General features: G+C 39.4%; 1 protein-coding gene across 1 annotated transcript in view; it reads right to left on the bottom strand.

Annotated features, from left to right (window-relative positions):
• Positions 1 to 26,651, bottom strand: part of COL25A1 (collagen type XXV alpha 1 chain) — a 517,707-nt gene that overhangs the window by 71,530 nt on the left and 419,526 nt on the right. Inside the window, exons 13-16 of the mRNA XM_062199755.1 lie at positions 12,034 to 12,087; positions 10,116 to 10,142; positions 7,032 to 7,076; positions 278 to 310 (exon numbers count right to left, since the gene is read on the bottom strand). Of these exons, the coding sequence (XP_062055739.1) occupies positions 278 to 310; positions 7,032 to 7,076; positions 10,116 to 10,142; positions 12,034 to 12,087 (159 nt within the window). The remainder of the gene's footprint in view (positions 1 to 277; positions 311 to 7,031; positions 7,077 to 10,115; positions 10,143 to 12,033; positions 12,088 to 26,651) is intronic.

The raw sequence follows: 26,651 nt of genomic DNA, 5'->3' as shown, positions 1-26,651 counted from the left end.
GTTGCAAAGAATTTTTTGTTGTTGTGAATATGCTAAGAGATCACACGTAAGTCCATTTTCCATGAAAACTAAATGGAAAAGGAAGAGAAGAAAGGACCTTTCATTTAAGCCTTCAGAAGATTTTTCGTAGGTACTCCCTGTTAGGTTTAGAAATTGATCATTGCAGAACAGCAACAGACTTACAACCAGCAAAGCTGGCACATGGGAAGATAATGAAGAGGCTGATAAAAATAACCTGTGATTCCTGGGGTCCAAACACTTGCAAGGTTATAGTTACCTTGATTCCAGCAGCAGATGATCCAGGGTCACCCTAAGACAAAACCCATGAGAGGTTATACCACAAGTTATGAGAACAGGAAACATTACACATACCCAGGGAGACATTCCCAACTTGAACACTCAAAGGGACCCTGTGACTAATGGGTCTTTCTCTGCTCCATACTACTTTATTCCAATCTCAGCTGTTAAGAAGTCAACAACTTCCAAGGGAAACAAGGTATTTTTTTTTAAACACCCTTTTATATTGCATGCCAAATGTCTATGAACTCATTCCTTGAAGTAAATATAAACCCATAAACATGAATCTCTTCCCTTGATTCAGTGCTAAAACCTGCATTCTTGCATCATAAAGTTACAATGGAGGGATCTGGAGCTTTCGGTTTTCTGTATTTCTGGAACTTATTAATGTCACTGGCTATCATTTACTGGGAGTTCCTTGACCCTTCTGGTCTTCAGAAAGTCAAAGTTCAACAGATGAAGTTGCCAGGTTAATGATGCTGGGTTGGAGGAAGCCACGCAGTGGATCTGTTTGTTTTCCTAACAAAGTGCTGTCACGGTTATGACTGGCATGGGAGTCCCAGTTTTACACTTTTTTTTCACTGTAACGTGGTCACCAGGAAGTCGCAGGATGATGGATGACTTGTGGGTGATGGGGACATATGGAAGCTCTGAGCGTAAGTCTTGAGACAGAATCCGTTTTTTTCAAAGGCACTGCATTCCACCCAGATTTCATGAGTATGTTTCTAAAACAATTATCTGCTGATAGGGATGAGTAGACTGAAGAATAAGGGGAGACCGGGGAATGTGGCTTCTTTCTGAAATGAGGCCAGTGCAATGCCTAGATTTCGAAGCCCCTGCTAGCCCTCTCTGTCTCATGAGCAGGAAAAGAAAAGGAGAAAATGTCATTTGAGACTGTCAAGAAGACAGAAACAGCCACAGGAGGAAGGCACCTATGGGGATTTCCTCAGCTGTTGCATCTGCACAAATGCTCAAGGCGCTCTGGGGGTCTATTTCCTTGTTCTAGATTCCAGAAGCTGCCCATCAATCTTTCAGAGACAGACCAAAGGCCTCAGGTCTCTGTGCGTGGAGCACTTACTCCCTTGCTCCTGCCACGCCTCTTCCCTTTTCCATGACTGGCACCTTCCCTTTTTTCAGGTCTCAGCTTAAGTGGCTGTGCTTCAGAGAATCCCTCACAGACCAGCACAGACACATGGCCCCTGGCACACACATCTTACTGTGTGGCTTCACGCTTGATTCACGTCTGGTGTCACTCACTTTGTCATGACCTATTTCTATTTTCTGCCCATTCATCACTTGACCATCCACTCTCAGCTACATAGGAATTGATTCTGCATCTACTGTTATTCAGTGCTTGGCCCATGGCATTGCTCAATACGTAAATGGTGGACAAATGAAAAATCTCAAAAACATTTTTGTTAAACAATTCAGTAATCAAACAGAAAAATTTAAAACCTGGAGAAAGGGGGAAAAATGACATTTAGAAAGGGGAGGAAATGGTAAGTTAGCTCAATGAGGAAAGACACATAAATTATATGTGAGTTTTTTTTTTTTTTACATCTGTAATTGTTATTACCTAAAGAAAAGTTAGAAGGTCACTAAGTATAAAGAAGATGAAGACTCCAAATACTGCCTTATAGAACAACACTGATTTCCCTTCTCAATCATTAGCATTCAGCTAAGTTCCAAATGGGAAATGAAATAAATATAAATACTTTTTTCAATGTCTACTACTAATGTAAGTCCAAACACTATCAAAAACAGTGAACCAGATTTGCCATATTTTGTATAAGGACATTGAATTCATGAAAGTAATTTTGACTTTGCAAAGTTCCTTATTTCATCCCATCTATACCTTGCAAAATTCCCAGTGGATATGAGAGACACTACTATTTTCATTTAATAGATGAGGAAACTGGAGCAGCTAGAAGTTGAATGAATTTGAGCCTTTCTAAATTCTATTGCTTTTTTTTTTTTAAGATTTATTTCTTTATTTGAACGTCAGAGGTACACAGAGAGAGAAGGAGAGGCAGAGAGAGAGAGAGGTCTTCCATCCACTGGTTCACTTCCCAATTGGCCGCAATGGCCAGAGCTGCGCCAATCTGAAGCCAGGAGCCAGGAGCTTTTTCTTGGTCTCCCACATGGGTGCAGGGGCCCAAGGACTTGTGTCATCTTCTACTGCTTTCCCAGGCCACAGCAGAGAGCTAGATCAGAAGTGGAGCAGATGGGTTTCAAACTGGTACCCATAAGGGATGCCAGCACTGCAGGCAGAAGCTTAACCCACTATGTCATAGCACTGGCCCCTGCTATGTTCTTCTTATTAGAATAAGAAAAGAAGTGTTGGCTCATTTCATTTTGACAGCAGGACATAAAGGCTAGTAAACTTGTAAAGAAAAGGAAGTTGCTTGTATTAACTGTAAACTTTTTTATTTTAATAAAAAGTGGTTAGATAACCCACTAGAGGAGAATAAAGACTAGTTTTATTTCTCAGAGAAAGCAGATAGAAAGAAAGGGACAGTTTCCTGAAAGGCTAATTTATTTGTGGAAATTTGAGCAGTTTCATTTGATGGACAACTAAGAGCTATATTGTAATTCTATTTTTTCAAGATTTAGAACTGTGAAATCCCAAGGAATTTCTATGACTTTTAAGTGGCAAGGCAACTGCTGGAAGATGCTCACAAATTAAACATTTAAAAGCATAATGCTGCAAGTAGTGGATATGAAACTGTGTGTGTTTAATCCCCCTTCCCATCTCCCAAGTGAAAAAGAACACAGGATTAAAGCAGGGAAGAAAGAACCCAACTATGTCTTTAAAGTATGCTCTCAGCTTCCTAAGTCAGATGGTTTGGAAACAAAAATCTCCTCAGGGTAAGTTACAGATGAAGAAATCCTGTGGGTAGATTCTTGAGATAAATGACTTTGACTTTACTATTTTTCAATCAAGCACAGTTTTGATCTTTGTGAATATTTTCAGACACAATACACACTTAGTAGATAATATGTGTGTGTTAATAAGACACGTGTATATATGTGAAGTGAATGTGGTCTTTGAATTCTATAATTCATTAATTCAATAAATATTTATGGAGCACCAATTATTTCCTAGCTGTGTTCTGGGTACAGAGATGCTGGGAGTCAGGCAGACGGCAATGAACAGTGCAGTTACAACCTCTGCCCCTATCCTGTACTTACAATAGTCACTTACTAATACGTATAATACAGAATTCTTATAGATTGAAAGCATGAAAGGGACTTCCTTTTTTTTTTTTTTAAAATCTGGAATAGGAAGAAACTGTCATATTTGGGAAATTCTGTGTCACTGTGTATACTTAGAAGTGACAACACGCTCATGCATACAGAAAAACAGTCTCCCATTACATAAAAATTAGAAAAATGTCTAAATAAAAAAATTTAAAAGTTGTTCATTCAACAAATATTTATTATCTTCTAATTATGTGCCAGGAACTTGGATTAGTGCTGGGAACAGTCTGGCATCCTACTTTGGTGAATTTACTTATTTATTTTTTCAGTGAGCAGGACATCCAATTAAACAAGGAAGTGGATTACCAAGAGCACTAGTCTGCAGAAGGTGACTTACCTCATCCAAAGGTGATCGAAATGTTGCCCCAGGGAATTGACTTATACATTAAGGATGCAGTGGATTGAAAAATGAATGACGTTAGAAAGCATAGAAGTGAAGGTGAGGAGTCTGGGAGAGAAGGACCGACAGCAAAGGTGTTTAAACCATGTGAGTCAAGTGTGCTAAGTGACAGTAGGCCTGTCATTGATTGGAGTGGGAGTAGCCATTGGGACAGGCCCTCGGGTGTGTTTTGAAGAATACACTATTTGGTGGCTCCAAGTATGGGCGTCTTCTGAAAAGGTTCTGAGGATGCAAATCAAAGACGCTATGTAGATGCAGAGTAAGAACGCAGCAGCATGTTCATGGGAATCGAAAGTGGGGAAGCTGAGAAGGAAGACACAGATAGGTAACACCAAGAAAGAAATGAAAATGGAGCCACTGTATCAGCAGATAAAACTGTGGCCTGGTCAAACTACTTAGTATTGCATAAACGCCCACTTTGAAGGGAGTGGGGAAGAAACAGATCAGAGATTCATTTCTACATTGTTCATAGGATTAACCTTCCAAAGAGTAGAATGTAACCTTTCTAAACATGACTGAAATGAGTCTTTGGCATATTATGCTTAAGCCTAGCGTGCACTGTGGTTGTTGGCCACAGAGAAAACCCAGCCTCGTAGTTTTTACAGTTCCACAGCATTTCCAGACAACCAGTCTGGAAAGGCTTAGATTGCTTTACCATCCAAAGGCACTGAATTGGATCAAAAGAGGAAAAATCCTATTAAAATGCATCAATGACGTAATTTACTACATCAATGGCAGAAAAGAAGCATTTAAAAAAATTTTACGTCTCAAACTTGGTAAATGATGAATGAGTTTCACATACTGAACACAAAGGAGAGGAGAAGAGTGTTTCCAACATGCTGGAAACAAATTATATGACAGAAGCAGGAAATGTTTAAAAAACACATCAAAAATTATATTCCAATTACAGCATTCTTGGGATGAATGCTACAGGTCAGATTACATATTATACACATCACAGAGGCCTATTTACAGTCCCCTGTTTAGACCCATTTACAGTTTATAGAAATGATTTCCGTTTTAACTGAAGAATTTTTGGTACTTAATTTTAGCTAATAGAACTTCCTGATTAAAAAGAAAAACAACCAATTTAATTGATTTCAATTTCCATGTGTTAAGAAAAGTTAATTTTACTGAAAGTTTACTGCATGTTAGTGTGGTAAGTGATTTGCATTAAAGTGTAAAAAAAGTAAAATATTAATTTGAGATGACCTTGGTCTTTTCAAAGCAAAAAGCAGCTTTACTATTGTAAAGTTAAATTTAAAAAATGTGTGATTAAAGAAACATTTATTGGCCTAAGTTCCCCAAATGAAGCTTTAAAAGTACATCTTCTAAAGCATAACATTCTCCATGTAAATCCACATAGGTATAGTTCAAACTTGGTGTAAATTTTATATTTTCAATGGAAGAACTTGGCCTCTGTGTAGAATAATTCCTTTCTTCTAAGCAGAGGTTGGCAACCTTGGCCAAACTCAGGTGGCTGACTGCAAGGTCTGTGAGCTAACAATGATTCTTTAAAATTTTAAATGCTTAAAAAATCAAAATAATCATAATAGTTCATGACATGAAAATCACATAAAATTAAAATTTTTGCATCCAGAATTCAAGTTTGGAATACAGCCACACTCATTTGTTTATGTGTTGTCTACACTTACTTTCATGCTACAACAGTAGAGTTGAATGGTTGTGACAGAGACCATATGGCTCACAAAACCTAAAATATTTATTTTCTGGCCCTTTACAGAAAAAAATTGGCTCACCTTTACTTGTAATAAAAACAATAGATTTAAATTCAACATCGAAGTTTACGAATCTAGGGTTTCAGATTTTGACTTCAAGAGTAGCCAGGGCATATTACTGGTCTCACTCATACTCACATATTCATGTCATAATTGATGGCAGCATGACATTTAGATATGGCAGGTGAATAAAAAGGCTGTACAGTAGTGCTACTCGTACTGGGGTGATTGTGTTCCCCAGGAACTATGTGCAATGTCTAGAGACATGTTTGGTTGTCACAAATGAGGAGGTGCTACTGGCATTCAGTGGGTAGAGGCCAACAACAATGCCAAACACCCAACAGCTCTCACAGTAAATAATTTTATAGCTCAAAATATCAATAGGGCTGGGGTTGAGTCTATAAGGGTGGAAGTCCACTTTATTCCTCAAATACAAACAAAACTGCTACTTGGTAACACTAATTCATACCTACCACCCATGCCATATTTGTATGAATATTTATGAGAATAACAATAACTTTCTTTTTGTCAGTATGTTTTTATGACTAACCAGTACCCATCTGTACTATAATAATTTTCAAAGTGCAACAGCCTTATTCTCCACTGTAAGCTTAAATGAATAATTATTGTTTTCATCACTCAATTACATAGTTTGATCTAGATTAAAATTTATCTGGGTCTATTCTATAATTAATTTCTTAAAAGAACTTTTTCTTAATTCTTAACACATAGCATAAGTGGCATAAAATATCGTTCCTGTGTCACAGATATCTGCAAAGTATGAATCCAAGTATAAACCACAAGACCACTGCAATATAAATGCTAATCATTGATAAAATACCCAGATTTAGTGCATTTAAAGTTGAAGAAAAGTTTCAAGACTGCATTAAAGGTTTAATCCAGTGACAGTAACTTATCACACTTTAGATCTCACCCCATTCCTCTGACATGTTCTCTCCTGAAGCTGGGACAAACCCAATCACTTTAGGAACACGATTTTTATATCTCTGTGTACAAAGTAATGTCCCATTTACACATGGATATGTGATTTCATTCCTGGAAAGCTTCATTACTAGAAATGTAGCTATTCATTTTCTAGAATGTTTGACATTCCATTCTACTTTGAAAATATTTAAATTTGTGCTCAGGAGTTTGTATAATCATCTTCTACAAATCAAATACTAAAGCGTTGATAATCTTGGAACATTATCTCTGGCCTGGTCATATTAAGTTACTCTTTCTCAATCACTTCTCTGTAAATTTCTCATTTTTATAAAGAAGAAACAACATTTCTTGTTCACACACATACTCTTTCGTATTTCATAAAACCATACCTTTTCGCCTGTATCACCTTTGGGGCCATTCTCTCCAGCATCTCCCTGAGAAGAAACAAATGCAATAAACGTAAAATATATTTGTGATGTGAAACAAAGAGTCATTTTCATTATTTGAAGCTTTCTTTCATAAACACAATATATTAAGATTGATGGCAAATGTTCTATATAGCTAATGGATTCTTACTTGACCAGCTGGCTGATATCAATAAAATAAACTTTATTGCAATGAACATGCTGAACACTTTGAAACTATTGTACTTTATTAACAGAAAGCAGTAATTTGCTTTCCAATACCTTTTTTTGGACACATAAGGCCTCCTAATGCTCTCTTTTCTTCTCTGCTCCAAGCTCCACTTGAACAATGACTCTCTCCTGACAGCTGCCTCAGTGTGCCATGCCACCTCTCTGTCCTTTGCACTGCTTTGTAACACCTGGACCCCTACCCTCTCTTTTCTCTTCTACTGCACAGATCCTACCCTGTCTTCAAACCCATCTCAAATATCACAGCCTCCATGTACATGATGAGGCCCTCAAAACCTGTGAAGTATTTATCTGGGCTTACAATGGTTTGCACTTGTGAAATGAATGCTTTATGTTTTATTAGAAAACATGTTTTTAATCATAGTAAAATGAATTTAAAGACTTTTTCCTTCCTTTGTTATTTTTGTGACTTCCTATGCCAACTTCCTCACTGACATCTCCTTTCTATCTATACGACAATGTGTTAGAATGAAAAGCCTCATTTATTGTCCATGCTTTGCTTGCTTAAATTCTGAATTCTTCTAAGTCTTACAGCACAACAGGGTGGAAAAATGTCATGGACTCTGGGGCAAAGGAGATCAAGTCCAGTTCCAGCACCTACTGGGCAAATGAGATTCTCTCTGCATCAAATTACTCATCTGTAATGCAAGTTTAGAGAGACTGTATGTAATTAGAAGCAGTAAGTAGCATACTGTGTGTAAAGCAACTAGGACAGTGTCTGGAATATCATCAGCTGTCACTGGTAGCATTGCTGTTCATGGAGTTCCCAGGCTGGAAAGGACTTCTTTTTAGCTTTCTAAGAGTCACTTGTATTTTTTTTTAAGATTTATGTTATTTATTTTGAAAAGCAGAGTCACAAAGAGAGAGAGAGAGGTCTTCCATCTGATGGTTCACTCTCCAAATGGGGAGGAGCTGGGCCGGAGCTGGGCCAAGCCAAAGCCAGGAACCAGGAGCTTCTTTTGGGTCTCCCAAGTGGGTACAGGTGCTCAAGTACTTGTGCCATTTTCTGCTGTTTTCCCAGGAGCATTAGCAGGGAGCTAGATTGGAAGTGGAGCAACCGGGACTTGAATTGGTGCCCATATGGGACACTGGTGCTACAGATGGAGGATTAACCTGCTATGCCACAGCAATGGCCCCAAGAGTCATTTTTCTATCATTTTAAAAGTCCCTTAATATAAGAGAGCAACTATAATAACGGCTTCTTGAGAGGGGGAGGACAAGGGGTGTAACAGGGTGACTTTTCATTTTTCCTCTGTATTTTTCTTTCATTGTTTCAAATTAGCATGAAGCTAAGTTGCTTAGGCATTTGTCTATGGTTGACTGATAGACCACTGCAAGAAACAAGGGCCACAGACATTTTATCTGATGAGCCACCAGGATGGTGAGGACATTGCTCCTTTTCCTGCTTTAATTTCAACACAAGTCATGCAATGACTAATTAATTTCAAGTTAATTACCATGAACATACTGGATGCCAAACAAACATATCAATGATCTATTATGAGAGATTCTTGCTGGGTGGTTTATTTGTACTTTTAAAAAAATTTATTTAAAAATCTATTTAAAAAACAAAGCAAACCTCCCTATTGGGAGAACTGGCTCAGAGTGATTGTGAAGTAGAGGGTCTGACTGAGCTGTTCCCTCAGGAAATTACCTTTAAAACTTCTCTACTTTGCTCATCTTCTATCAAAATCAATACCTTTTTTCTTTACAACAGCAAAAATAAAGTTACACTGAAGACATTTTCTTGGTCCATAGATGGGGCCTAGATTATAATCTTGTCAGAAAAATCAGATCATTTGCAAAGAACATGATGAAGTATCTGTGTTGTTCCTTACCCAGCACACTTCTCAAACACTTTTAAAGTAAACAGCATGAGAGCCAGGAAAATAAGCACCACCATATGCACTAAGAATCTAAAAATAATCAGGACAGTCCCAGAAGTAGTAAGGAAAGGAATCCAGGAGAAATTTAGCATGCAACACCCTGCTTCTCCTTTTGTTTTTCTTTTTTGGGTTTTATGGGAATTCTTTGTAGGGCAACTTTCAGATAATTGCTACAGATAAACATCTGTATCCCTTTAACTTGGTGACATAAGAAGGAGTAGGGAGAGCTGTAGCTGCTTTGATAATCAGCAAGTAGGCAGAACTGAGAGTTTCGCAGGTGTAGGGATTTTTCAAAGCCATTTAAAAACCTGACATGGAATGTCTAAATTTGTTCCCTTTCTCTTACTTGTTTAATCTCTTACTCAAAATGCTTGTCCAAATTTAAAAATTAAACTATTTTCTCCTCCCATTAATTAACAGTTTGAGAAGAACAGTGGTCATTAGATATCTTTCTCTCTCTGTCTCTATGTATCCATCCATCCATCTTTCCATGTATCTAATCATTCATACAGTTGAGTTCAGATCCCTCTTCGTAGGAGTGGAGGAGAAGAAAAGGCAATTAAAGGCAGAGCTGGCCGGTGCTGCGGCTCACTAGGCTAATCCTCCGCCTGCAGCGCTGGCACCCCGGGTTCTAGTCCCAGTCGGGGCCGGATTCTGTCCCGGTTGCCCCTCTTCCAGGCCAGCTCTCTGCTGTGGCCCCGGAGTGCAGTGGAGGATGGCCCAAGTGCTTGGGCCCTGCACCCACATGGGAGACCAGGAGAAGCACCTGGCTCCTGGCTTCGGATCAGTGCGGTGCGCTGGTCGCAATGCGTTGGCGGCAGTGGCCATTGGGGGTGAACCAATGGCAAAGGAAGACTTTCTGTCTCTCTCACTGTCCACTCTGCCTGTCAAAAAAAACCCACAAACAAACAAAAAAAAGCAGAGTCATTCTCACCTTTTCTCCTTGTTCTCCAGGTTCTCCCTGAGCAAAAGAACAGAGATTGGGTGACATTAAGTTATAAAACAGCTATCAAGCAATATCAAATATAACAGATATTGAACACGTTAGGTAAATTATGTGTGACACTTTCTATTTTGGCTGTGTACGGGAAGATGAGCTTCCTGGAGAACTGGGTATGACTATCAACATTGTATGGAATCTTAAGTCTTTGCCTTTTTATGTGGCTAAAGAAATGTATTTTAAGATGATCATCTAAAAGCTAGTTTGGGGGCACTAAGGACAATGGTGTGGCAATACAGACTCTTGAGAGGCTTCTTAGCCCCCTACTTTTTTATTCTTTCCAAACTCAGCATCAATAAGGTGGACCAACTCCTTCACAGAGCCTTTTATCCAAAACATTCCATTACATGGATTATTTCAGGGGTCTGGGGGCCCAGAGTAGTTCTCCAGTCTGTTTTCCCTCACAGGATTATAAACAGTCAGTCTTGAACTTGCACAACTTTGCAATGTCATGAATTCTCTTTAATTGCTGGTAACCAGAGTATTCCAGATCAGGTGTAGTTCAGGAGGCACTGGTAGCTTCGGGAAAGACTCTGGAGTGGGGCAGAATTTGAGTTTAGGAGGGATGTCTTCACTTAATACGATGACCAGAAGAGCGTAAGGACTAAAATACAAAGTTGTTCTGAATAGACTCGAATTCCTACTTTACCCAGGAAAGGACAGGAATGGAATAGGAATGTCTTAGTACAACTCATATGCATTACAATAATATTTTCCCTGAAAAACTTGAGAAAGTGTTGTCATGAGATCAGATTGCTTTTAAATAAAACGGCGCAAAGCAATTATGATTATATAGTTTTTAGCTTGGAGGCAAGAATATTTTCATTCTCTGGAACTCAACCTGACCTTTTGGTTTTCTGAATTTCTGGCCACTTTCACTGCTCAATATCCAGCCAGATGGTTGCTAGGCAACACCAGAGCAGCACTATGAACATGCATTAAGCATTAATTCCTATCATTTGGCTTTTTAGCATGGAGCAAAAGAGGAAAGAAGACAGGAAAACGGCTGTAGTCCCAGAAGGAGTATTTTCTTTCCTCTCCTGCAGGACAAAGGATAGGTCTATAAATTTTAGGTCTGTCCTAGGTGTCTGTCAATAGCAATGTGATCTGTAAAATCAGCTGACAGACATCTGTGGGGTAGATGCACACTAGCACAGCTGACGGGATTAGACATCAGTTTTGTACTTCAAGGGACGTTCACTCATCAAAGGATTTGAGATTGTCTGCCTGTTTGGTTTAAACCAAACTGTCACCAATCTTCTTATACTTAACAGATTCAGTTGTTCTTTAAGAGACAAAGAAAACTTTCGATCCAAAGATGATCCTCACTACATTTTTTCCCTATTTAGTAATTCAGACTACATCCATTTAAAATTTTAAACATGACACATCTTTATTCTGAACTCCATTTACTTAACTGATTATGCTATGCAAGATTGGAAGTAGCCAGATCTGAGGAAAAAGCCTTGGTTGTATTATGATCATCACCTTTAGAATCTGTAAATATGCACTTTTCAGACAATATGGTCCTGACCCATGTTTTTATATGCTAAGTGGTAAGATGACAATAGTCGTATCTGAAACATGGGCTTTCTCATGTTACATATGTTCAGATATATGTATATCCCATGATTTTAGACAATCATGTCATATTTGTTTTTCTGCATTTTTAATACTAATGAAAATTAGAAACATAATTTATTCATTCATCACAAAGGTCTATACCCCAGTATATTATAGCACTGACAAAAAATTCCATCCAAATGTAACCAGTGAGATATTTAAAGCTGTAATGGCTTACAGTTTTATGGAAAAACATGAGTCAAATGAAGCTGGTTGGCTTTGTACTAACCTTTGGCCCTGGTATTCCATTCTGTCCCACTGCTCCAGGCAACCCAGGCTCACCCTCAAAATAAAATACAGGTACAACTAAGTAAAATTCAACATATTATAGACAAATTCAATATATTATATAGATCACTAGGGAAGATAGCCATCCAATCATGCTCTATAGAAGCAGAAAGAATAAGTTACCACAGAGAATAAGCAACAAGTCAGCTTGTGTGGTCTAAAATTCTGCATGCCAGAGAGAAAAGATACAATAGAGTTAATTCGCTTTTTTCATCATCAAGAAGTTGAAGTAACTGGCTTATAGAAATTAGTATCTAGCATGGTGCTGGAGATACTGCAGCCATGAAATAAATTGTTGAGTGAGTAAAAGATATTTGAAATATAAAACTCTCTTGGTGGACAAATTTAAAATGGTGGATCAGCTTGGGAAAACAAAGACTAAATCACTGTATTTTCAAGTTAAAAAGAAGATGAATATTTACAAATTGAAAGCTTGAAGAGCATACACATTTTTGGAAACCTATTTAATTGATATGGACACTTTTGACATAAAAGTAAAAATGTCTTTGATTTCTCTTTCCAACTTTGTTATAAAATACTTAGAATAAAACATCGGGATTTTGGTTCTTATTGTCATTCTGAATGGTAGATTTTTGGGTAAAAGATGAGAGCTGTTAGGCTAGAAAAATTTTCTTCTTCAGTCTTTCTAGACTCCAAACCAGCAATTGTTTTCCAAAGGAAAAAAAGCCCCTTGAGGTGCTCATAAGATATTTTGGCCCTTCATACTTCCATGTGGCTCAAATTTGCATCAACTAGAATTTCATTTTCACTTAAAAACATTCCCAAGGTCCTTCACTGTGTGCTTCAACTACTGGAAAACTTTCATCTTTCCACTGAGGGTAGTAAAGTTGCTTCCAGGTTGATTTTTTCTTAAAAAGCAGAATTAAAGGGTGAGTGTGTGTTCCAGTGAGTAGGAACCCCGTATCCTCTGTCAGAATACCTGGGTTCAATGCCCAGCTCTGGTTCCTGGTTCCAGTTCCCTTGTAATGTGGACCCTGGGAGGTATCAGTGATGGCTCAAGTACTTGGGTTCCCACCACCCATGTGGGAGACTTAGATGGAGTTCTAGGCTCCCACCCTTGACCCCTCCTAGAGGCCATTGCAGGCATTTGGGGAGCTCTGTCTCTCTCCATAAAGATTTCTGAGACTCTGCCTCTCAAAAAATATTTCAAAAAGGTAAACTCATTTCTTAGAGCAGTTATAGGCTCATAACAAATTTAATTGATTTTTATTTATTTGAAAGTCAGAGTTACACACAGAGAGAGAAGGATTAGCAAGAGACAGAGAGAGAGAGAGAGGGTGGGTACAGGGGCCCAAGACTTGGGCCATCTTCTACTTCTTTCCCAGGCCATAGCAGAGAGCTGGATCAGAAGTGGAGCAGCCAGGACCTGAACCAGGGCCCAAATGGGATGTCAGCAGTGCAGGTGGCAGCTTTACCCATTACGCCATAGTGCTGGCTCAAATTGATTTTTTTTTAAAAAAAAAGATTTATTTGAAAAATAGAATTAAAGGTCTCCCACATGGGTGCAGGGGCTCAAGTATTTGAGCCATCTTCCACTGCTTTCCCAGGAGCAATAGCACAGAGCTGGATTGGAAACAGAGCATCTGGGACTTGAACTGGCACCCATTTGGGATGTCAGCACAGTAGGTGGTTACTTAACCTGCTGCACCACAGTGCCAGCCCTATAACTGATTTTTTAAAACTTTTATTTAATAAATATAAATTTCCAAAGTACAACTTTTGGATTATAGTGGCTTTCCCCCCGCCCCCCATAACCTCCCTCCCACCCACAACCATCCCATCTTCCGCTCCCTCTCCCATCCCATTCCTCATCAAGATTCATTTTCAATTCTCTTTATATACAGATCAATTTACTATACTAAGTAAAAATTGCAACAGTTTGCACCCACACAGGAACACAAAGTATAAAGTACTGTTTGAGTACTAGTTATGCCATTAATTCACATAGTACAACACATTAAGGACAGAGATCCTACATGGAGGGTAAGTGCACAGTGACTCCTGTTGTTGATTTAACAATTGACACTCTTATTTATGACGTCAGTAATCACCCAAGGCTCTTGTCATGAGTTGCCAAAGCTATGGAAGCCTCTTGAGTTCACAAACTCTGATCTTATTTAGACAAGGCCATAGTCAAAGTGGAAGTTCTCTCCTCCCTTCAGAGAAAGGTACCTCCTTCTTTGATGGCCTGTTCTTTCCGCTGGGATCTCACTCACAGAGATCTTTCATTTAGGTTTTTTTTTTTTTTTTTTTTTTTCTGCCAGAGTGTCTTGGCTTTCCATGCCTGAAATACTCTCATGGGCTTTTTAGCCAGATCTGAATGCCTTAAGGGCTGATTCTGAGGCCAGAGTGTTGTTTAGGACATCTGCCATTTCATCAGTCTGCTGTGTATCCTGCTTCCCATGTTGGATTGTATAACTGATTTTTAAGAATGTTTTCCACTGTAGCAAAAAAATGTCCTACATGAAGGATCTCTGTGAGAGAGACTCCAGTGGAAAGAAGTGGCCATCAAAGGAGGTACTTTTCTTTGCTTATGGCCTTGTCTAAATACTGACAGAGATTGTGGACTCAAAAGGTTTCCATAGTCTAGGCAATTCATGTCAAGAGCCTCAGGTGATCACTGACATAATACAAAAGAGTGTTAATTGTTAAATTAACAAAAGGAGTCACTGTGCACTTACTTCCAATGCAGGACTTCTGTCCTCAAAGAATTGTATTATATGAATTAACCATAAAACTTGTTCTCAGTTTGTGTGTGTGTGCATGCAAATTACTAAAAAATCTACACTTGGTATATAGTTGGTCTTCTGTGTATAAAGTTAATTGAAAATGAATCTTAATGGAGAATGGGACTGGGAATGGGAGAGGGAGGAGGAGTGGGAGTGGGAAGGTGGGTATGGTGGGAAGAATCACTATATTTCTAAAGTTGTACTTATAAAATTTGTAATCATTAAATTAAAGGTTTCTTTGGGGAAAAATGTTTTCCAAATCACCTGGAAGACAGGAATTGTGTAATTTTTATATTTGTTTTCTCTGCTTCTAAAACGTATGCGTTAGTAATAACAACATTTCTTAAGTAACAAATTAACTTAATTCACTTAACTCCCACAAGTTTCTAGGAGGTAAGTATATTTTCATCCTAATTTTACAGTAAGAAACTGAGGCACAGAGAACTTAAGTCATTTGTCCAGAATTTTAGGAATACAGCAAAGATTTGAACTTTAATGATCTGGCTTAAGAGTGTGTGTGTGTGTGTGTATGTGTATGTGTTTTAAAGATTTATTTTACTTATTTGAAGGGCAGAACTATGTGGGGGTGGGAGTTGGAAGAGGTCTTCCATCTGCTGGTTTACTCCCCAAATGGCCACAACGGCCAAGCACTTGGGCCATCTTCCACTGCTTTCCCAGGTGCATTAGCAGGGAGCTGGCTCAGAAGTGGAGCGATCAGGATTCAATCTGGTGTCCATATGGGATGTGGGTGCTGCAGGCCTGGGCTTTAACCGCCTGCACCTATGTGGGAGATCCAGAAGAAGCTCCTGACTCCTGGCTTCAGCCTGGCCCAGCCCTGGTTGTTGCGGCCACTTGGGGAGCAAACCAGTGGATGGAAGACCTTTTTCTCTCTGTCTCTTATCTCCCTGTAATTCTGCCTTTCAAATAAATAATTTTTTTTTAAAAGAAGAAGTGGTGCAGCCTGACTCAAAAGAATGCTGGCATTGTAGGCAGCCGCTTAATCCATTAAGCCACAGCACTGGCCTTGAGGTTGTGCTCTTAACTCTATGTGTTGCATTGACGATGAAAGTATTGAGAAACTGAGGGGGTATAGATGATTAGCAATTTTATTCTCATTCTTATTTATATATCCCATTTATAAATGACCTTTCAGATATAAAGAAACCGGAAACAAATATAAGTTACATGAAGACGATTTCTGTATATGGACCAGATAAATTAGGCAATGTGAAGCTTCTGCTGCCTTATAAAAGAGCAAAATTTTTCTATTGTGTTGGATATTTTCATTACTAAAGTCTTAACTTTCTGGAAGAACCTATGCTTCCTGTATAAAGTTACACTATAATTGTAACTCTTACACTTTCCTTGGTAAAATTACAAAAAATGTTGACTTAGAATAATGATGGTTATTATGGGAAAATTTTGATATGCCATTTATACATAACAAAGGATAAGACCTTGGAAATAGAATACACCCTGAAAGAAGACGATCATTTACTATGCAGCCAGAAACAGAGCTATGGAGTCTGCTTACTTCAAAGAATCCACAACAGGATGCACTAATATCATAACTCATGGTTTAATGCAAGTAAGAGATGCTGCCAGGGAACAATACAAACTTTGTTTAGACTTTCAAAGAATAACCACGGTAGCCAGAGGTATTAAAAAAAATGGTTAAGCCCCTGGAACCGGACAAAGTTCATGCTGAGTTTCTGCAGCAAGGAAGAGAAATGTTGCTTAGGTATCTGCATAACATTCTTCTTAATATATGAACATCGAGGGACTAAAACTTGATCTCCCTTTTCCTTTGATTTTATATATTGCTAAAATAACATAAAAGGAAACAAAAAAATTGCTCCCATAATCTCATCACTCTATAATAATTGTTTTCACTTTGCCCTGTTTCCTTTTGGTCTCTTTTAGTTATGCTTAAGTCTTTTCTAGGAACTGTAAGCATGTGACACACTTGATGGTTCAATTTTTCATTATCTTTATGCCCCACGTTTGTTTGACATGGTACTAGTGATTTTCTTATGGACAGTTTGATTAGCTCAAAATCAGCTGTCTTCATTCTTTTACTCAGTCTCACATTGTTAAATACCCAGGTTTTCAATTTTTGCTGTCAAAGAAAAACTAAAACACTTTGTAAATATGTTCATATAAGTATTTTCCCATCGAGTTCTTTAGTTAGGTACTTTGGATCTGTTTTATTAGTCAATGGAAACATTTTATGGCACTGAGTTTTATTTGCTTTTACATTTGTTTAGGCGTTACTTTTCAGAACTTCATCAGCATAGGACATCACAATTTTAAATATTTTTGTGGGTATTCTGGACGCAAAACAACATTGCTGAATTTTATATTTCTTTTTCATGTAAAGGTGAAATATTTTCTCATATTTTATAATTTAAATATGTGTTGACAAAATGCTAAAGCTGAAAAGTGAACAAAGGTAGCTGTTTCCTGTATGAATAGAGGGAAGATGCAAAGAAGGAAAAATGACTCATAACATCTTTATGTTCTAATTAGTTATATCAAGAAAACTACACTCCAAGTTAGATTTTGAGGCTATAGAGTATCATTATTGTCCAAACTGAGTTTCCCAAGATGGATGAAAGAGATGTTAAAGGTGGTATACAACTTTGAGAACCAAAGCAAATCTACAGGAATCTATAAGGCATTAATTCACTCAACTAACATTTAGTAAAAATTTACTAAATTTTCTACTCTGAGTTGCTTTGTGCCTCATGGGATATAAAGATGAAATAGACATGACAGGCATTCATGTGCCCCAAAAGCTTATTTTTGAGTGTGTGTGTGGGAGATATACATAATAAAGCATGGGGGCATTGAACTAAATTCATGGAAACTTTTTTTGACCAGTTTTCCTGCACTTCATGAAGTAAAGGGGCATTATAGAAATCACAGAGAAGTCTTAATGAGGGACAAACCATATATCACAAAGGAAATTATATATTCCAATACAGTATAAAAATCAATCATGAGCTCTCTTCAAAAAAGTTATGATGATATTATACTACTACATAGCAGGAAAAATGTACATATACAGAAAAATACATCAGAAAAATATAGGCAGAAAACTGGTAATTAGGTTGTACATATATATGAGTATGTGGGGTGCTACTGCATTTTTCTGGTTGATCTATCCACTACTCTGAGTGTATTTCATATTTACAAACACTGAGGACATTCTACAGAGGATGAGAAAGAAAAGAGCAGCCAACATTTCACCCACAGGCAGACTGACAGGGGGTTTCTACTACACCTAAAATTTTAGGGCTATTCCCAGTACATGACTTCCAAATGACCATTTCCATATTTAAGCTGAAAATAAGTTAGAATGACTTTCAAGAAGGATGGCTTGATGTCTTCATTAAAAAAAAAAAAAAAACAACTAAGAACCAAAAAACCAAACGCTATTTAGAATTCTAATGTAAAACATCACTCAAGACTTTTGCAATTATTTCAGGTAGTGCTGTTCAAGGGCAACTTGAAAGAATACTTAGAGGTAGAAAGAAATGCAGTTTTGTCTCACAGATTGAACACTAAAGGGAAATAGGTCATTTAGCAGCAACGTTGTTTGCCATCACTTCAGTCAAATAGTTTTCCATTCTGGCAATGGGAATTTAAAATGAGCCGTAGCTGCAGATATTTAGCATAGTATAATTTCACATCCATCTTGTCAAAATAGATTCCTTTCTTTTTAGTGTGGCATTTTCAGAAACAACTCATCCAAACAGAAGAGAAAAACAACTTCAAGGAACATGGACCCGCATGGTATGGAAAAGGTGACATTGGCACAACACAGCACCAGGCCCAAAGTTCTCCTCCTGCCTCTGGAGTGGGTGATGATGGTGACATGATACAGACTGTACACGGCAGTGCTGATCACTGATAGCTCTCTAAGTCACGGGGGGCCCTGGGCCCTTTTCCCCACAGAGCACAGAACGGTCTCAGTGGGTCGGGCAGTGAGCAAGAACAGCTGTTATTCATTCTCCTTCTGCAGATGGGCAGGGAGAGGGGAGACTTTGGCAGCAGGTGGATAAACAGCACTGGGTAGAGGAAGACTCTTTGAATGCAGTGAGGCACTCAGCAAGGACTTCCAGGCGTACCTGTTCAGGGTAGGGTCAGGAAAATGGCATTTCTATTCTTTATTCACAGATATCCCCGCCCTCTACACATGCCTCCCTTCCTCTTACTCCTCCTCTCCCTCCTTCTCCTTCTCTCTCCCTCTCTCATTTGAGTTTTCCTCTCTAGTCCCTCTAATGGCACATGAATATGAATATGAGCTTGGGTGAAAACAGAAGACATAGAAGGTACAAAGTATCCAAAATTTTTTACCTTGAAATTTACACAAATATAGCATTTTACCATGCAAAATATGAAACAGAAATCCTAGAATCCTACCTCCAAAGTCCAAGAGTTATTAATGCTCTGAATAGATCCTTTAACCTCTTGTGTACTTCTGTGCATTCCCAAGAGATGTATGCTTAGTTTAAGAAGACTATAAACTGTGAGACCCAGTTTGTACTAAGAATACTAGAGTTTAGCTTCACTAGCCTTTTAATAAGTTTGGGTCAGATGGCCAGGTAAACTATCCATCCTTGATAAACAGTTTTTCTATACATGTTACTAATATACATTTGAAATCTAAAATACAACCAATTTGTGTGTTGGAAATTGCCACCACTGAAGTCTACAAGGATAAATATAACCTGGGGACAGTATAGTTCAAACAAGTCTATGTAAGCCTGTGCCACCTCATTTAAAGAGCACTAAGTAAAAGGACAAGTTGGAATTAAGGACCCAAAACTGAACCACACAGCCATAATAAGTCCAAGAGTCTTCATTAGTGTCTTTCACTGAACCATGAAATTGAATAATCATAAAATCTGTAATTTATTTACTGTTGGGCACAGGCATCATTTTAAAGATGTGAGCACCAGTGTACTTAGAATCTAAGTAGGAAAATGTCAGTCCTACATTATCTGATCCAGTTTGTTCCCTGGACAGCTTTTCCATTCCTCTTTCAGTCTAGGACTGCTGACCCAACATCCCATGCCACAGAAACTGTGATGTGGACTAGATACTGAAAACAAGCAAAGTTAAAGGCTGCACTGCTCAATATGATACCGTTAGCCACATGTGGCAAGTGACAACAGAAATATGACTGTTCATTAGCTAACGGATGCTAATGACAACTCGGCTCCGGAGCCAACTCCTGAAGACTCATAACTGAGATGCAGTTTAAGTGCAAAACATAATTCTGGGGCTTTAATAGGAAAAAAGAATGCAAAATATCTTAATAATGTGTATATTAACTTAAAATATTAATTTTTGAGATGTTCAGATGATATTTTGAACATATCTTAAACATGACAAAATCTATCATCAAAATTGATATTGCCTGGCTCCTGGCTTCAGTGTAGCCCAGTCATGGCCATTGAGGCCATCTGGGGAGTAAACCAGCAGATGGAAGATTTCTCTCTCTCTCTCTCTCTCTATTTATGCCTTCCAAATACATATTTTTTTTTAAAAAAAATTCTGGGTTATGACAGAACAAAAAAGGGAGAGAACAATCCAACATGGGAAGCAGGATACACAGCAGACTCATAGAATGGTGGATGTCCTAAACAGCACTCTGGCCTCAAAATCAGCCCTTAAGGCATTTGGATCCGGCTGAAAAGCCCATGAGAGTATTTCAGGCATGGAAAGCCAAGACACTCTGGCAAAAAAAAAAAAAAAAAAAAAATGACCTAAATGAAAGATCTCCGCGAGTGAGACCCCAGTGGAAAGAACAGGTCATCAAAGAAGGAGGTACCTTTCTCTGAAGGGACGAGAGAACTTCCACTTTGGCTATGACCTTGTCTAAATATGATAAGAGTCTGTGAACTCAAAAGGCTTCCATAGCTTTGGCAACTCATGACAAGAGCCTAGGGTGATTACTGATGCCATAAACAAGAGTGTCAATTTGTTAAGTCAACAACAGAAGTCACTGTGCACTTACTCCTCATGTAGGATCTCTGTCCTTAATGTGCTGTACATTGTGATTTAATGCTATAACTAGTACTCAAACAGTATTTTTCACTTTGTGTTTCTATGTGGGTGCAAACTGTTGAAATCTCTACTTAATATATACTAAATTGATCTTCTGTATATAAAGAGAATTGAAAATGAATCTTGATGTGAATGGAAGTGGAGAGAGAGCGGGAAAGGGGAGGGTTGCGGGTGGGAGGGAAGTTATGGGGGGGGGGAGCCATTGTAATCCATAAGCTGTACTTTGGAAATTTATATGCATTAAATACAAGTTAAAAAAAAGCTCATGGAAAAATAGAATTAAAAAAATTCTAGGTTATTTATTTGAAATTAAAATTTAATTGCACATCTGTATTTTATCTGACAACTCTACATCCTACTCCCACCCTCCACAACACCCACACCACCAGATGATGAGCTGCTTGAGCATGGACTTTGACTGTTCTGCTCTCAATTTTTAAAAATTTATTTATTTGAGAGACAGAGTTACAGAGAGAGGAAGAGACAGAAAGAGAGGTCTTCCACCTGCTGGTTTACTGTCCAAATGGCCACAGTGGCTGGAGCTTGGTCAATCTGAAGCCAGGAGCTTCTTCCAGATTTCCCACGTGGATGCAGGAGTCCAAGCACTTGGGCCATCCTCCACTCCTTTCCCAGGCCATCAGCGGGGAGCAGGATCAAAAGTGGAGCAGCCAGGACTTGAACCTGTGCCTATGTGGGATACTGACGCCATAGGCAGAGGTTTACCCTACTATGCCACAGCACCAGCCTGCTCTACTCTTTCACAATGCCCAGAACCTATATTTACACATGAAATATGTCTAGTACATAGGTGTTGGAGGAAAGAACGAATACAGGAGAAGCAAACACATTAAATGCACATGAAGATGTGAAGCACTGGGGTAAGAGACTAAGACAGAAAAGCTGTCCAGCTGGGATGCTGGTAACCATCAGGGCAAGAGCTGGCTCCACCTCAGCTTTGGCAAGGCAGTCATTGGTGGGAAAAGAGGAGGGACTGAGGTAAAGACGGAAAGATGCTAACCCTATGGCAGCACCCCTGAGGCACACCCAGGTCAGTCTAAACAGGAGGAGTAGAGCATGCAGGCACATTGTAGGGCAAGAGCGAAGGGTGGAAGTGAGCTGGGGGAAGTCCACGAAGGGCAGGGTGCCAGGCATGAGGAGACCTTGCATGGCTTCCAAGACAAGCCCCAAGTCCCTCCAGCCCCCTGGAGGATGAAAGGCTGTAACAATTCAGCCTGTGGATGCAGAGACTGGGCTGTTCTCTACAAGTCATATACTCAGTTATCTCCCCTCTTCCATCTGCTGCTTCCCTCTCGCCAGGTACCTCAGGTGAAGGGCAAGAAGTAGCTGGGTCAAGGCTGGGTCTATAAATTATCCTGTCATCTGATGCTCCCAGAAGACACTTGCATAGTTTACATAAGTGTCCTCATGGACCTCACCAACTCACTCTAACATCTGTTTTCCCCTAAGCGGAAGCACTCACAAAATAAGAGATTTTAGCTGAATGGAAACAAGACGGTCATTCTTAACAGAAGAAGCAATGCATTCTGGGAGGGCAAGCTGTGCTTCCAGAGACAAACAGCTGCAAAGAGGCAGATGTGAGATTAGAATCCAAGTCAGCCAATTCCCCATCTTGTACTGCTTCTATTCAAGAGCAGCTGGCGTCTAAAAGCCTCATTCTGTTTTACTGCATCTCCTTTCTGGTTAGTGTTAGCAAGAAATTGGGCAGTGGTTTTAGGAAGCAACCTAATCCCAGCTTTTCTACTTTTGCCCCTTAACACAGGGCACACTGCTTATACTTCTGTGGGGTTCAACTTTTTCTCTTTAGAGTATGCAGGGCTGGAGTAAATGTTTGCTCCCTGCTCTAAAACAGCAAGGTTTATTCTGTTTGTTGTTGGACTAAAAATGTCACCTGGTGGCTCTTTATTCTTGAGAGATCCAATTAAATTTGGTTCAAGACCCAATTTCAGGGGCAACCTTTTGGCTTGGCAGTTAAGTCACTGCTCAGGATGTCCACAACCCTCATTAGAAGGCCTGGGTTCAGATCCCAGTGGCTCTGCTTCTGATTCACCTTCCTGCTAATGCACACCATGGGAGGAAGATGATGGCTTAAGTATTGGATCCCTGCCAACCATGTTAGAGATCCAGACTGAGTTCCAGGTGCCTGGCTTCAGCCTGGTGCAGCACAACCCTGGCTGTTGCAGGCATTTGGGGCGTGAACCTGCAGATGTGAGCTCTCTCTCTCCAACTGTGTCTCTGTTTCTTTCTGGGTCTCCCTGCCTTTCAAATAAATATGAAAATTAAAGAGGCTCAATTTTAGAAGCCATTGATGTCTGAGATTTTCATGGAAGTCCCAGCTCAAGTTTTGCATCTCTTCATGTCATCTCTGTTTGCCCCAAACCAGTTCTCTGGGTGAGCTAGTGCTCACAGGTGGCCTCAATAGCCCATTGTCTCCAGCACCTTGTGAACCCAGGGTTGACTCTGGTGCTCTTGGGAAGTTGTCACAACACAGAGCATGTGGTCTGTTTCACCTCATGGGCTTCTCCTTTCTCCCCCTTCCATCTCACCTTTCTCCTCTTCCCTCCCTCCAAGACTCTCCTGGGAATTCAGCTTCTCCTCTTTGAAGAGTGGTTCAGCACTTTTTAGCTGCTAGTTGCATACCCAACCCCTGATTCTTTTTCTTTCCTGGAGACACAGCAGCTTTTGTACCATGGGAACAGGAAGAACAGAAACTCTTAGCCTGGACAATTGGGTGTGTTTCTACATGTGGGACCTGGCTTCTCTGTAGGGACATTGCATCTTGTGCATTTATCTGCAAACTCCCTCCCTGACAATTGAATCTATTTGCCTAAGTTGGTAATAGGAACACTAATCAGTAGAAAAAGAGACAGGTGTATCAGCCAGGAAGGTAGTAGAAATAAATATGCTATTTTAGATGATTTGCTGAGTCTTATACTAATGAAAGTAATAACTAAATTAAACTTAGTATCCAAATATCATTGTGCTTTCCTTAAAAAATTACAAATGCTTAAAAACATAAAATTTAAAAGCATGACAGTTGTTTCAATAACATTACACTAGGAGCTATTTCAGAAGGAAGGCTGCTGCTTAGCACTTTGTATTTTAGATTTCATTATTGCTGATACAGACAGAACTTCATATAATGCAATTTGAATAATGCAGTTATATGCAATTATTCAAAAAGAGTTGAAATGCGGAGACATGGTTAAGTGTTCAGGAGTCACAAAAATAGCTACACTGAGATTACTGTGGTGGAATTTACATAAATGAGAGAAATTCCTTGCCTTGTGTGCACTCATCCGATTTGAAGGTCACAGATCACGGGGATACTCTTCCCCTATTTTACTATCCTCCATACAAATTCCCCCCTTCTCTTCCCACCCTGTTTCTCTTTTCAGCCCCCATTCCCACTGGGAAGAGCTTGGGGCTTCTGTGTGAACACTGCAGCCTGCAAGTCCTGTGCACAGCTCCTCATGGACCACTGTTCAAGTCACCTACTAGTGTGTGGGGAACACATCAGCAGTGCTCCAAACCTGAGAACACGGGCCTAGGGAAAAGGCCAGTCAGGGCAGTGGGGGCAGGAATCTCGGCTCCTGGATGCCTGGGACATGTTGTAGAAGTGGGAAAAAGGACTCTGGGTAGGATTGTCTCCCTGGCCCTGTGGGCCTCTCACCCCATGTGAAGGGTGATTCTGCAAGACAGACAAAGGGAGCTGAGTAGCTTCCCTGCACTGGGAAGCATTATTCAGTATATCTTTTTTAAGTAACTTAAAGAAGGTGCAAAATTGAGCAAAACTCAGCTGGAGAACATGATGCCCAAAGGGCTCTCTTCTGCATGCAAAAAAGTTTTCTCTATGTGTACTCCTGGGGTGGGGGAGATGAAGAACAAAAGCTTATGATTTAGAAAGACACAATATTAAAATAGATGAAGGAGGGTTGTATGAAGCGGAAGAGTATCGTAGTTCTGGGAAAACTCAGATACAACAAAATTGGTTGCTTCCCTGGTGTCTAATTTTCTAAATCAAGTAGTGAAAATGTTTATTGCAACTTCCCACTGGACAAGGATGCTAGGGAAAAAGCTGCAATGGCAGTATCCAGCCAGAATCTGACATTCCTCCCACAAGAGGATAATGGGAGACCTATGACCTATGTGTCTGCAGCCACAAAGGAGCTCAAAAATGTTGGATATTTGCAGACTCTGTACTCAGAGTATTGCACTCTGAATGTAGACATGAAAGAATGAAGCCCCAGGAGTGACTGGCAGCCACCTTGTAAGAAAGAGGAGAGTAGGAGCAGGGATGAAGGCGGCCATATGGCAGAAGTGTGAAGAAATGTAAGGAAGCGAGCACTCGCTGGTGATGTTGAGTTGCCGGAGCAACGCCAGAACAGCCTGCATTAGTGCAGCACTTTCACGCTCATGTCACTTGACAAAATACCTTTATTTTTACAGTTGGTATAGATACGTTTCTATGACTTGCAACTTATTGTGCAAGTTTTTTAGGTTTTTAAATTTCAAGTTTTAAAATTCAGCTAATTTCTTCCTTCCTCTGGTATAGATGCTAGTAATAAACTTAGGTATAGTTTGATAAATTATTCTTTCTCATTGAAAGAAAAGGTGCTTAATTATTAATAGACCACAGCAAGCCAGCCGCACCGGCCATTGGGGGGTGAACCAACGGAAAAGGAAGACCTGTCTCTCTGTCTCTGTCTACTCTGCCTGTCAAAAAAATAAAATAAAATAAATTATTAATAGAAACTTTAAATGGTTCTGTTCAACTGGAAGAACTGTAAAGGTCAATGAAGACTAGAATGAAATAATACTATCTTACTAACAATCATATGGATATCCAGGTTTCCGAATCCTAGAGACATTAATTCTTACAAGTCAGAAAGGAAAAGTCTACTGTTATTGAGTAGTGTCTTTCAAGGGATAGTTACATTTATTATTGTGTTTTTCCCTGACCAAACTTTGAGGTTAAAGTGTTTTTTTCTTCATAATATTTGTTGAAGTCTTTACTTAGTGCAGGGTTAACTGTACAAATATTAAGTAAACTGAAAATAGATCTTTGTAAAAATGAAGAGTGGGAACTAGTGAGGGAGGAAGAAGAGTTGGAGTGTGGGCGGGAGGGAACATGGGGGTGGGAAGTATCGCTATGTTCCAAAATCTGTATATATGAAATATGAAACTTGTATAAATTTGTATATAACTGAAATAAAATAAACAAAAACAACTTTGGGGTTAAGATTACAATTCCTTTTGACAAATGGGGAAACTAAGGCTCATTGAACTTAACAATTTGCCCAAGGTCGTACAAGTGCTGATGACACAGCTCAGACTCTGAATGTTAAAATCCACACACTTTACTGCAATTGAAGCAGGCTGCCTGGCTTGGAAGCTCTATTGTGCGACCTGCACCTGATTACCTTGAGCAAGATATGTATCCTTTGTGCCTTAGTTGCCTCATTAATGAAGGGGAGGTAATCCTAGTACCCACTTCAGCAGGACTGCTATGAGGACAGGGTGAGGTAATACACATACAATATTTAGGAGCCTACCTGGCAATTAGCGAGTGCTGCATATATTGTAGGGATTATTACATACTGCCTCGATTCTCTGCACAGGGCAGAGGAGTTGGAGACACGGATCCCGATAGAAATGCAATCGTTTATGAGTTAGCCCCACCAGAAAGCTATTTTGCAGTTGGATAGCGGTT

The sequence above is a fragment of the Lepus europaeus genome, chromosome 8 (assembly GCF_033115175.1).
Source record: "Lepus europaeus isolate LE1 chromosome 8, mLepTim1.pri, whole genome shotgun sequence".
NCBI classification, from domain to species: domain Eukaryota; kingdom Metazoa; phylum Chordata; class Mammalia; order Lagomorpha; family Leporidae; genus Lepus; species Lepus europaeus.
Note: the sequence above shows the minus strand (reverse complement) of the source record. Positions and strands in the feature narration are given on the sequence as shown.